The following is a 12,249-nucleotide window of genomic DNA, read 5'->3' as shown; positions in this document are numbered from 1 at the left end:
AAAGCGGCTGTTTAGTGTACTTCAAGGGCCCACAAAGATCTATGAGGTGAATGACCAGTTTATCTGGATCTTTACTGGCTAGAACACCAGGAGAAACCCTTGTCTCTTTTCAAATATTGTTTGGGATCTTTCATGTCCATTACATCCGTTTTGTATGTCAACCAACAAGATACAGTGCTCCCCCTGTATTAGGAACTGATGATCCAGTGCTCCCCCTATTACAGCATGGTCAGCTTAGGGTGGTCCAATCTTTTGGCTGCTGAGGGCCTAATTCTCCATTTGAGAAAGGACCGCGGGCCACATAAGAAATATTTTTGTGTTTCCCCTTCCAGAACATAATAACATTTACAGAGTCTTTTTCACGTTGGAAGGACGTCTCAAAGCACTCGACACTGCTGACTGGGCAGCTGAACTGAGGAGGGAGCCGACAGGGTGGGATGGGGAGGGGAAAAGATGACCCAAGATGCAGTCAGAATTGGTTCTTATGGCCTTGAAAGGGGAGGGAAGTGAGCGAGTCAGAGGGACTCCAGTAATGGAACTCCCAAGAGCAGGGGCAAAACGGCGATGGTGCAGCAGATGGGATGGGGGTACATGAAGCAAGCCGGTGGGTGCTAAAGACACGGTGCATAAGGAGACATGCTTGCCTTCCTGACAGACTGCAGTAACAGCAGTCATTATTTCCACTCCCAACCACCGGCTCCTGGCCCTGCCATGAGAAGACCGTTCACCGGGAAAAGAGAGTGCGGGCGACCCGAAGTTGGAAATGGTCTCGGGCCGGATGTGGCCCCTGGGCCCCCTGTTGGACCATGTTGGCTTAGACCATGAGCTCAAATCCCAAAGTGAGGCTTGAACCTAAAGCTAGTGATAACATTAGGTTTCTAAGAGGAATTCTATTTGTTGCCCTTTTTTTTTCATTGCTCTTACAAGGGCAGTTCAGTGAGTGCAATTGTTGCAGCTCTTGAAAGGGCAGGCCAGTGGAACTGCATTACTCTCTGTTTCTGTACTGAGTGATCAGTAGTGATTAGATTATTATGTACACAACATTGCAGGTCTGTTATCAGCAAGAATTCCAGCTACTACAAATCACAGCAATTTTTGGAATTTTAACATTTTTAAAAATTACCATTTGGGGCCTGAATGTCCAGTAAATTCAGGCAACAGACACTGCAGCTCATGAAATCTGATGGGCAAATAACTGGACAGTGTCTCATTTTAAACCACTTTCTCAAATGTTCTTCTGAAATCAGATATATTCTGATATAATAGTAAAGTGATAAAGGTGGTAAAATACTATATTGGGACATGCTACACATTCTGTAGTGAACACCTCACTTGTTGCTGTTAGGGTAAAACTCAATTCAGATTAAAATTAAAAAAATCCTTGCATTTGTGATGTTTCAAAGCGCTTCACAGAATACACTGTAAAGTAAATTGACTGTGTATTTTGTGGGCGAAACTCAGCAGCCAATTACGCACAGCAGTGTCCCACAAATAGTCATGAATTGAGTGACCAAGTTATTATACATTTTTTTTGAGCAATTATTATCCCCGGAAACGAAATTCACCAATCAACTAACAACCGGGATCCTACTTACTTGCTAGGTAAATAGAGGTGGGTGGGATAAGGAAACTTGTTCAACGTTTCGCCCTGTCAGGAATCAAACCCAGATCCTCTCACTTGCGAGGAGAGTGCTCTAACCAATAAAATACAGGATTATACTTAGAAACACATAGATTAGGTAGCACCAACAGCAACTTCAATTTACACATCGCCTTTCATGTAGAATAAAGTCTTGAAGTTGAGGCAGAGGGGATTTACATCATGTAGCAGGTCCGAGTTTGCAGAATGGAAGAGGCGAGTAAAGAATGAGATTGGAAAAGATCACAGAAGTAGAGAAGTGCAATGGCATTCAGAGATTGTTGGTGAGTGTGAAGATCTTGAAGTCGATCTGCTGGTAAATGGGGAGCTAGTGGAGATTGGTGAGGACGGGGTGATTGATGTGCAGAGTTTTGTGTAGTTAGCAGCCGGTATGTTGGGCATTGCTGATGGTTTAATGGTTTTTATTGAACATTTTAATTGTTTTTCTGTAGGCTGTGTCTTCTGGTTCAAGATGTGTATGGATTATTCAGTGAAGTTCAACTACGTACATACTCTTTGTTGGAAGAGGACCTGCAGCAGCAGAGCGCATGTTGGGAAGGAAAGAGGTGTTATCTGAAAGGGATGAAGATTATTCAGAGAACAACAAGAGGAAGGTATGAATTGAAGGTGATGTGAGAAAGTAACCATGACTAACAGTATCCTGTGGAGTCTACTTCACATAAATATATTTCTGGTCCAAGCCAGAGTTTCATAAATGAATAAATGTAAATACAAAACTTTTAATTAAAACATTCAGTGTTCCTCAGGTATATTTTCTAAATGTGTAGTATTGTACGGTCAATCCAGATGTTATCCAGAGACAGCAGAGTTTCAAGTCACTTCTGAGTTTATAAAAATACCAATGATTTTCAATTTCTAGTCCCTAATCTAATCACTGAGCTCTTTTACAAATATCAAGAGGCATCTGGCTGTTATCTGTGAAGAGCAACCCGTGTAGCCTCCTCAGTTCAGCTGCCCAGTCAGCAGTGTCGAGTAATTTGAGATGTCCTTCCAACGTGAAAAAGACTCTGTAAATGTTACTTGTTACATGAATTCCATTGAGGGTCTACAAGTCAGTTATTCAGGGTATTGTGGGTGTGTAATATATTCCAAATTGGCATGGTACTTTGCATTTATATGCATATATGTGGAGCCTTGTAGCTACAACAATAAAATTACATTTGTATAGTGCCTTTCACGTCGGGAGGACGTCCCAAGGCGCTGGACAGACAGAGTTACGGACCTGAGCTGGGGGTCGGGGAGGGTGGAGGGCAGAGAGACAGGAGGGTGATCGAAGGCACGGTCGAAGATGGGGGTTTCGAGATGGGTCTTGAAGGAGGCAAGGGAGGTGGCGAGGCAGAGGGACTGCGGGATGGAGTTCCAGAGGATAGGGGCAGAGTGGCAGAAGTCCCGCCTGCTAATGGGGTGGGCGAGGCGGGGGACATGAAGCAGGCTGAAGCCTGCTTAGCGGAGGGAGCAGGCGGGTTGGTAGGGGGTTAGAAGGTCGCAGAGGTAGGGGGAGCAAGGCCATGGAGGGCTTTGAAGGTGAGGACCAGGATCTTGATCTGTATCCTCTGTGTGAGGGGAAGCCAGTGGAGTTGGGCAAGGATGGGGGTAATAGGGTCGCGGAGCCTAGTGCAGGAGAGGACGCGGGTGCAGAGTTCTGAATGATCAAACTCAGTGAGTTTGCAAAGTCAAACCTCGATGTAATGAAGGTACGAGGGTTTTGGTGGGCTGCGGTGTGAGACAGTGTTGGAACCAGGTGACATTGCTGAGGTGGGGGAAGGCAGAGCGGGTCATTGCGCAGATGTGGGGTAGAAAGGATAGTTAAGGGTCAAACAAGACCCCAACGTTCCGGACTGGCTCAGCAAGGTGGAGTGTGCATCTATGGATGTGATGCTGTCAGCGCCTGAGGTGAGGAGGCACTGACGGGAGCCAATCAGGAGAGCCTCGGTCTTGTTGACGTTCAACTAAAGAAAGTTAGCTCTCTTCCAGGACTTGATGTCTGACGGGTATTCTATCAGCGCAACAGTGGTCCTGGAGTCAAGGGTGGAGGCAGAGAGGTAGAGTTGGGTGTCATCTGCATACATGTGGAAGTTGACCCCATGTCTGTGGATGATGTCACCAAGAGGGAACATATAGATGTTGAGTAGCTTAGTGGTTAGAGCACTTGCCTTGCAAGTGAGAGACCTGAGTTCGATTTCCGATAGGGTGAAATGTTGGGCAAGTTTCCTTACTCCACACACACACCTCTGTTTACCTACAAGTAAGTAGGTACCTGATTGTTAATTGATTGATGGATCACTTTTCCGGGGGTAATAATTCCTTCAAAATTAAAAAAAAATTGGTTACTCAATTTAGGACTGTATATGGGATACTGCTGTGTGCTATTGGCTACCGCATTTCACCCACAAAATATACAGTGAATTTACTTTACAGTATATTCTGTGAAGCTCTTTGAGACGTCTCGAAGACGTGATAAGGCGCTACATCAAATGCAAGAATTATTATTATTATTAGACTCATCGTACTGTTCTGTGATGTGTGGCTTCACAATCAACATTTGGGGCAGAGAAAATTGACTTATAAAATGGTTGTGAATTCGAGTAGTGAGAAGGACTTTTCTTTTTCAGCGCCTTGGGTCGTCCTCCCGACGCGAAAGGCGCTATATAAATGTAATTTTGTTGTTGTTTTATTCTTAACATTTTTTTATATATTTGTTGCAAATACTGACATTTAGCAACATAGTTTCAGATCATTGGTCAATCTAGTCTACCTATCCAACTGTCCAAAAGATCGCTTCAGGACATCTATCTTATCATCTAATAACCCTGAATCCTATTATTTTCCAAAAACGTGACTAGTTCCTTTTTGAAATACTTTATAGTTCCTTGTTCTACCTCCTGTGCTAGTAGTTTGTTGTATATGCTTAAATATTTTTTTCTGTAAGAAACCTTGCATTTTAAGTACTTCCTATAACATCAAAATGTCTTGAGATGCTTCACAGATAAATTGCTATTGTGCAGTGACTGTATTTTAGGCAAATGGGACAGTCAATTTGATCAGCAAGAACTCACACATAGCCATGACGTGAATGACCAATTTATCTTAAGGATTGTTGGCCAGAACAGCAGCCAGAAACTCCCTTCTCATTGTCATTGTTGAAAGTAAAAATATTAAAAGGGAAGCTCCATTATATTGCCATTATTCATGTAATTTGTGAAGCAATTGATTGCTTTAGACTCGGCTACAAGGATTTTTAATTTATTTCCAGTCCCTAATCTAATCAGTGAATTCTTATACTAATATCAATATGTAGTATTGTTTGGTCAATCCAGATGTTATCCAGAAACAGCGCAGTTTCAAGTCACTTTTGGTTTTAAAAAAAAGCCAGTGATTTTTTATAGTGTAGATCGGCTGGATATCTGGTACACATAGCCACTGCTGCCTGTTTTTCTTAACTTTTTTTGTTATAATCCCACTTTCCACTTTTTCTTCAACTGTTTTTTTCTGCTTGGCTGAATATCCAGGTTCCTTTTTAATGCTTGTATTGTTCCTACTACAGTGATCGCTTGTGATAATGAATTCTAAACACTACCAACATTAAACGTCCTTCTCGGCAGACTATACATATTTTCCCTGGGCTTCATGCCATCTGGTTTAATTCCGGGCAATTCTGTATCCCAAAATGAATTAAGCAAAAGTTCCAGAATATCTATCTCTATATACCTGCTACTTGACCCTGGCCCCCTACCCCCGGAGATTATTTCTTCCCTTCTCGTCATTGTGTTCCATAGTGTATTATTTGTTCTTCTTCTTATTATTTGTGCATGTTTTCTTTACATCTTCCAAAACTGTTCTCAACTAAATATTCATCCTGTTCTGTTTTGAGTTCACTGAAGCTACTTGTGTTGTGAGTCTGTATATGTATTCCAGTACTGTGTAGGGAGGAATATTACAAGGCATGCTTTCCTTCCAAGTCATTTAATCATACAGTAGTGTAAAGTATTTTAAAATAGTGAACAGCTGACAGCCACTGTATGTGTGTGGGTAAGAAATGGGTTAATCAGTGTTCAATACTGATGCTTCGATTACACCTGGAAGAAGTTTGGAAAACCTTGTTCTTCATACCCTCTTATTAATCTGCTACCGCCTTGAGATGTTCCATACACATTATCCCCAAAACAATGACCAAGTTCTTTCACATCTTGGATTGAATCAATGCTTTGAACCTTCCCGATAACACTTAGATAAGAGTTTTGCTTTTGGGGAGCGATAGTTGAAACCCTTTATCTGCAGAGGTATTTGAGGAGAAGGGCAGTTCTGAAGGAGAACATCATCAAAAGGTGGAGAGAGGAGACCTGGTTTATTGTCGAAATATGTCTATAATTGATAATCTATGTATAATATTTGTTTAGATTTGTTATTAAGAATGTATTCCTTAATTGGAAAAGGATCTGGTATACTTACTGATATTTTTCTGTCCTTATTTCACGGAGACCGAAGGGTGATTCATGGTGTAATATAATCAGCCCGGGTTAGTATGAGCTGCATTGTTTGTATTTATGTAATTAGTGCGTGTTGCAGAATAAACTGAGAGCGAAACTGGGTACAATTGAGATTTGTAGTAACTGAGAAGGAGGTGACTTGAGAGCACATTTGGTAAGAGATTGACCAGATGATGGTAAATTGGTGACAAATGGTGTGAATAACAGAGGACTCGGAACAGAGTTTTTGATTTTCACCTTATTCAACTGACTCGTACATGATCTTGCCGTGGCTAGGTTTCACTTTTCCTCACAAAGATCTTAAAATAGAAATATTCTGTTCTCTTCTGTTATTTTATTTGCCAGTTCTTCCCACTTAATTTTCACTGGAACATTTATACTTTTCAATTAATGCACCTCTGCTTTTTTTTAACCTTTGCTTTTAATACGGCATAAAATGAAACTTGACAATGATTATTTTAGCTCAGAAGTTCACCCATTTCCAAGATGTCTTAGACACTCTATTAAGTTTGTGTTTAACCGAACACCAGAACTGATCAGCATCTTGGAAATGGGTGAACGTCTGAGCTCAAATAATCTCTGAGCAATCTATTTCGAGTCACTGTCAATGATCACTTGTATGAAATGTCTTGTATATTCACCCCTCCCTTCTATTTGTTGCCATCTGGCAATTTTATTTCTGTGAATTTTATCATTGCCCATGCTTGGTGCATGCCAGTCCCTTTTAGCCGGTTGACATGGCTATACAGCACACTGTCTACTTCGTTAATTCAAAAAATACTAGTTTGTTGTTGCAAATTTTGTACCCACATTGCTTCAGATACCTCTTCTATGCTCTCTCACTCTTCCCTCTCCCAACAGCCTCCCTTTTACAGATGTTCTATTCTCCCTGACCAGTAATGTGTTTTGCCCACAAAATATACAATCAATCCACTTTACAGTATATCCAATTACATGCTTTGAGACGTATCAACAGCATGATGAGGGCTATACCAAAGGCAAGGATTATTATTGTATGTCACTTTGGTTCAGTCTCACAGCTCTGTCTTTGCAAAATATTTTATACTCTTTTAGCTCCATCTCAGAGAATGGAAGTCAATCTTCTGTTCTCAGCCATATTTATGTGAGGTTGATGATGATATAATGTTCCCTGGCTGCACATATGTATAATTCTGAAAGCTTCTTTGTGATGAATTGTTTTATTAACAACAACTTGCATTTATATAGCGCCCTTCACAAGGGGTAGCGTTCCGGAGGGTTTCACAGTGGCAGAGTCTGACAACGTGCCAGGGAGAGAGGGAGGGGGGAGGTGACCGTAAGCATGATCAAAAAGGAAGGTATTTAGGTGTGATTTGAAGGTGGGGAGGGAGGGGGTAAGGTGGAGGGATTGGGGGAGAGAGTTGCAGAGTTACGGGTTGTAGTGGCTGAAGGCACGGCCACCAATGGTGGAATGGAGGGCAGGAGGGACAAACAGGAGGCCGGAGCCGCCAAGCAGAGGCAGCGGGTGGTGGAGTGTCCGGTAAGCAGGTCAGATAGGGAGGGAGGAGCAAGGGCATGAAGTGATTTGAAAACGAGTGAGAGGATCTTGAAATCAATCTGTTCGGTGATTGGGAGCAAGTGAGTCCTGGCAAGGACTGGTATGATGGGGGTGTGATGTTAATGGTGTGATATTAATATCAAAACATTTGAATTTATCCTTTCAACACATTCCTTCCCTATTCAGTCCATTAAATGTTTTTTCGATCTTGGCTTGTGTAATTTAAACCTGTGATTATTAAGCAAGTTTCTTTTACTGCTAAATTGAGCATTCACTCAATGCTCAATGTTTGAGAGGCATTGCTTTATTAAATTGGCTGTCATGTTCCTCTATAAAATATATAGACTACAATTTACAGTAAAAGTTTTGTGATACACTTTCAGATATCCTCCTGATACGAATGATGTTACTTCAGATGCAAGGACCATTACTTTAGGATTATCAATGCTGTTATACTAATAGCAAGTGATAATGTATGATTGGAAATGGACATAGACAGGAATGTTTATACTGTACTGGTAATTTTTGAGTTTGGGAAAAAATAAGAAAAAAGTTAAGGTTGAGTTACAATAGACTCTTTTTATAATGTCTTCTTTGAGAACTATACAGAAGTATCAAATAGCATATATTAATTAACAGTTTATATGGTCTCTTGAGTACTGCGTGTGTTTGTTAATCATGTGTCTATCAGAAATAATAATTGCATTTGATAACGCCTTATCACGTCATTAAGGTGGCTCAAAGCGCTTCACAGAATATACTGTAAAGTGGATGTTTTGCCGAGAAAATATACAGTCAATTCACTTTACACTATATTCTGTGAAGCGCTTTGAGATGTCTCGAAGACGTGATAAGGCGTTATATCAAATGCAAGGATCTGCCACAGCTAAAATAGGAATTTTCTTATATCAAATGTACATGTAAATGACTTTGACTTTGGCTACTGGCTGCTGACAGTTAACAATCCGCTCCCTGTTACCTTTATTTTTAAATAATCTCTATTCTATGGACTGACATATTGTGCAGGGCCTGATTGATCACCAAATGTCAGTTATTGACCATTTTAATCAACTAAAAATCAAATAATCAACCTTTTTGACTGAAGGAACTGGTTGGCACATGATAATACAACAATATATTTGGTTGTTCAGATTACTTTCTGAGGACTGCTGATATCAAGGAGAACAAAATAAAGACTGAGATGTGTTTTTCGTTGATTACTTTGATTACTTTGAGTATTGGTGCATGCATTGGCTGCAAAGTAGCAATCTGAACAAGCTGTGACTTGCTTTCCTTGTAACTCTTTGAGGTTAACTGTGTCATCAGTTACAGTTCAGTCCAATGCAACAATGGTTTACAAAGTTTTAATAGTGACTGTTCAATGTGACACCAAACCCTGGTTCGGCAGGTTTTTCCTCTTTCAAAGCTAGTTTGGCAGACTTTCAGTCTTTACCTACTGCGGTAATTTAGAAGAAGCCTTGTGTATTTAAGGTGTGACCCCTTTTAGATTTTTTTCCCCTGACACTGCTTTTTTTTAATAAGTGTTGAGTTCATAGAATCATAGAATTATACAGCATAGAATGAGATCATTTGGCCCATTGTATCTATGCCGACTCTTTGAAAAGTGCTATTCAAATCAATCTCACTCCTCCGCGCTCTCCCCACAGCCCTGCAAATTTGTCCTCCCCAAATAATTATCTTAATTATTGGAAGGAATAGTTCCATAATAATTGGAAGGAAAGCGCTTTGAGATACCCTCTCAACATGAAAGGCACTATATAATGTAAAATTCTTATTGTAAGGCTTGGATCAGTACTTCCTGTGCAAAGCACTCTTACCTCAAACTTTACAACACAACAAAATTACATTGTATAGCGCCTTTTACGTTAGGAGGACGTCCCAAGGCGTCGGGCAGTCAGAGTTTTGGACCCAAGCTGGGAGTCGGGATTGGGGAGGGTGGAGGACGGGGGGGAAGCAGGGTGATCGAAAGCAAGGTCAAAGAGGAAATGGGTCTTGAAGGAGGCAAGGGAGGGGGTGAGGCGGAGGGAATGTGGGATGGAGTTCCAGAGGGTGGGGGCAGAGTGGCAGAAGGCCCGTCCGCCAATGGTGCGGGCAAGGCGGGGGAGACGGCCTGAAGCAGGTCGGAGACCGCTGAGCAGAGGGAGCGGGCAGGATGGTAGGAGGATAGGATGTCACAGAGGTAGGGGGGAGCAAGATCATGGAGGACTTTAAAGGTGAGGACCAGGATCTTCAACTGTATCCTCTGTGTGATGGGAAGCCAGTGGAGTTGGGCGAGGATAGGGATGATAGGGTCACGGAGCCTGGTGCAGGAGAGGACACGGGCTGCAGAATTCTGGATGATCTGCAGCCTATGGAGGGAGGAGTTGGGGAGGCCGACAAGCAGGGAGTTTGCATAGTCAAGCCTCAATGTAATGAATGCGTGTATGAGGGTTTTGGCGGCCTGCGGTGTGAGAGTAGCAGACCAGGTGATGTTGTGGATGTGGGGGAAGGCAGAGTGGGTCATGGCATGGATGTGGGATAGAAAGGATAGTGAGGGTCAAACAAGACGCCAAGGTTCCAGACTGGCTTAGTAAGGTGGAGTGTGCAACCCTGGATAGTGATATTGTCAGCACCTGAGGTGTGGAGGCACTGATGGGAGCCAATCAGGCAATCTTGTTGACGTTGAACTGAAGAAAGTTAGCAATCATCCAGGACTTGATATCTGACAGACATTCTGTCAGGACAGCAGTCGTCCTGAAGTCAAGGGTGGAGGCAGAGAGGTACAGTTGTGTGTCATCCGCATACATTGGAAGTTGACCACCTGTCTGCGGATGATGTTACCAAGAGGGAACATTGAAGAGGAGGGGACCAAGGACAGAGCCCTGAGGAACACCGCATAAGGCAGTGTGGGCGCAAAAGGAGAAACCATTTGTGGAGATGAAGTGGAGGCGGTATGAGAGGGCAAAAAAATCATTGGTATCCATTAGGCTCTATCCATCTCTTAATACAGTACAGTATTCTCCTCCTCATAGAGCAAATCTATACTCTCTTCTCTGGTCTGGAAAGTCCAAATTGACTTCTGGGACTCAATATAATCACGAGCTGGAAAATGATTGTTCTGGTGAGAGTCTTTGCTAGAACAGTTCAACAACAACAACTTGCATTTATATAGCGCCCTTCGCATAGTGTAGTATCCCGGAGCGCCTAATCATTTATCCTGATCAGCAGTCATGCTGGTCTGAAGCAGCAGCTCCCATTAGTGTAGCTCAAAAACACATGAACACAGAGAGAAAGAGAGAAAACTCAAAATTACAGGTTTCAATGTAGAGGAAAATATGGTATAAAAATTCCCTCCCAAAAGATTGATGGTAGTACAAATATTTAAATTAATCGTGGAGTCCTGTAGCTCAGTGGTTAGAGCACTCGCTTTGTAAGCAAGAGACTTGGGTATGATTCCGGGCAGGGCGACATGTTGGGCAAGTTTCTTTACTCCACTCGCCTCTGTTTACTTAGCAGTAAGTAGGAACCAGGTTGTTAGTTGATTGCAAATTACTTTTCCAGGGGTAATAATTCCTTCAAAAAAAACTTATTTGGACACTCAATCCATGACTGCTTGTGAGCACTGCTGTGCGTAATTGGCCGCTGCATTTTGCTCACAAAATATACAGTCAATTCACTTTACAGTATGTTCTGTGAAGTGATTTGAAACGTCTCGAAAACGTGATAAGGCGCTATTATCAGATGCAAGGATTATTATTATTAGTTTATTCTGTTCTTGAACAGAAAACACACTCTAGATTTCTTTCTCTGTACTGTAAGCCAGTTCCTTTTTAAAAATAAAGTACATGTTAATAAGTTCATGCCAATAGGTGAACAATCCAATCAATATGTTGGGTATGGCTGTTGTGGCATAGTGGAAGTGCTTTGCTGTATTCGTAGGAGAGGCGCTGCATTTGCCATTAATAAAATAACTGAAAAGAGATTACTAATAAGGCTTGTGCTATTTTTGTTGTGTTTGTAAAAAATTGAGGGAATAATATTGTAATGTTTCAACTTGGCTCAGTAGGGAGTACTCTGAATCAGAAGATTGTAGGTTCATGGCCCACATTGGACTTGGAACTCATATTGTCTAAATTGACACTCCAATGCAATACTGAGACTCTGCTGCATTGTTGGAGGTGCAACGTTCAACCAAGACCTCATCTACTGTTTAGGGGATGTTAAAGATCCCATGACACCACAGTAAAACTCACATAAGTTGTATCAGTCAGGATCATAACATTTGTTATGATTTGCTTAAAGTCTGAAGTGCAGGCAAATATGTATAAGTCGTATAAAATCTGATTTAATCAGCAATCTACACTGCGCATGTATAATTCAATGCAGCCGGTAAGTGGGCATGTGGTGATGGGTCAAGACTACTTTTCCTGCGATTCAATGCATCTTGACCCGTTGCGGCATGCGCACTTACTGACAAGCTTTGGAATCGCATTGAATCACGGAAAATGAAGTTTTTCTGCACACCTGTCGACTGATCAAAATTATGTTTCCTGCAATTCAATGCA

At 41.8% G+C, this 12,249-nt stretch overlaps 1 protein-coding gene across 6 annotated transcripts in view; it reads left to right on the top strand.

The window, feature by feature from the left end:
- spidr (scaffold protein involved in DNA repair) overlaps positions 1 to 12,249 on the top strand; it is a 160,505-nt gene that overhangs the window by 116,748 nt on the left and 31,508 nt on the right. For all 6 annotated transcript variants that reach the window (XM_007887997.2, XM_007888000.2, XM_007887998.2 and 3 more), the window contains one exon: positions 2,092 to 2,253. In XM_007887997.2, coding sequence (XP_007886188.2) covers positions 2,092 to 2,253 — 162 coding nt within the window. The remainder of the gene's footprint in view (positions 1 to 2,091; positions 2,254 to 12,249) is intronic.

This window comes from Callorhinchus milii, unplaced genomic scaffold (assembly GCF_018977255.1).
Source record: "Callorhinchus milii isolate IMCB2004 unplaced genomic scaffold, IMCB_Cmil_1.0 Scaffold2, whole genome shotgun sequence".
Lineage (NCBI taxonomy): Eukaryota > Metazoa > Chordata > Chondrichthyes > Chimaeriformes > Callorhinchidae > Callorhinchus > Callorhinchus milii.
The sequence above is the reverse complement of the archived record's forward strand: the minus strand, read 5'-3'. Positions and strand labels throughout refer to the sequence as shown.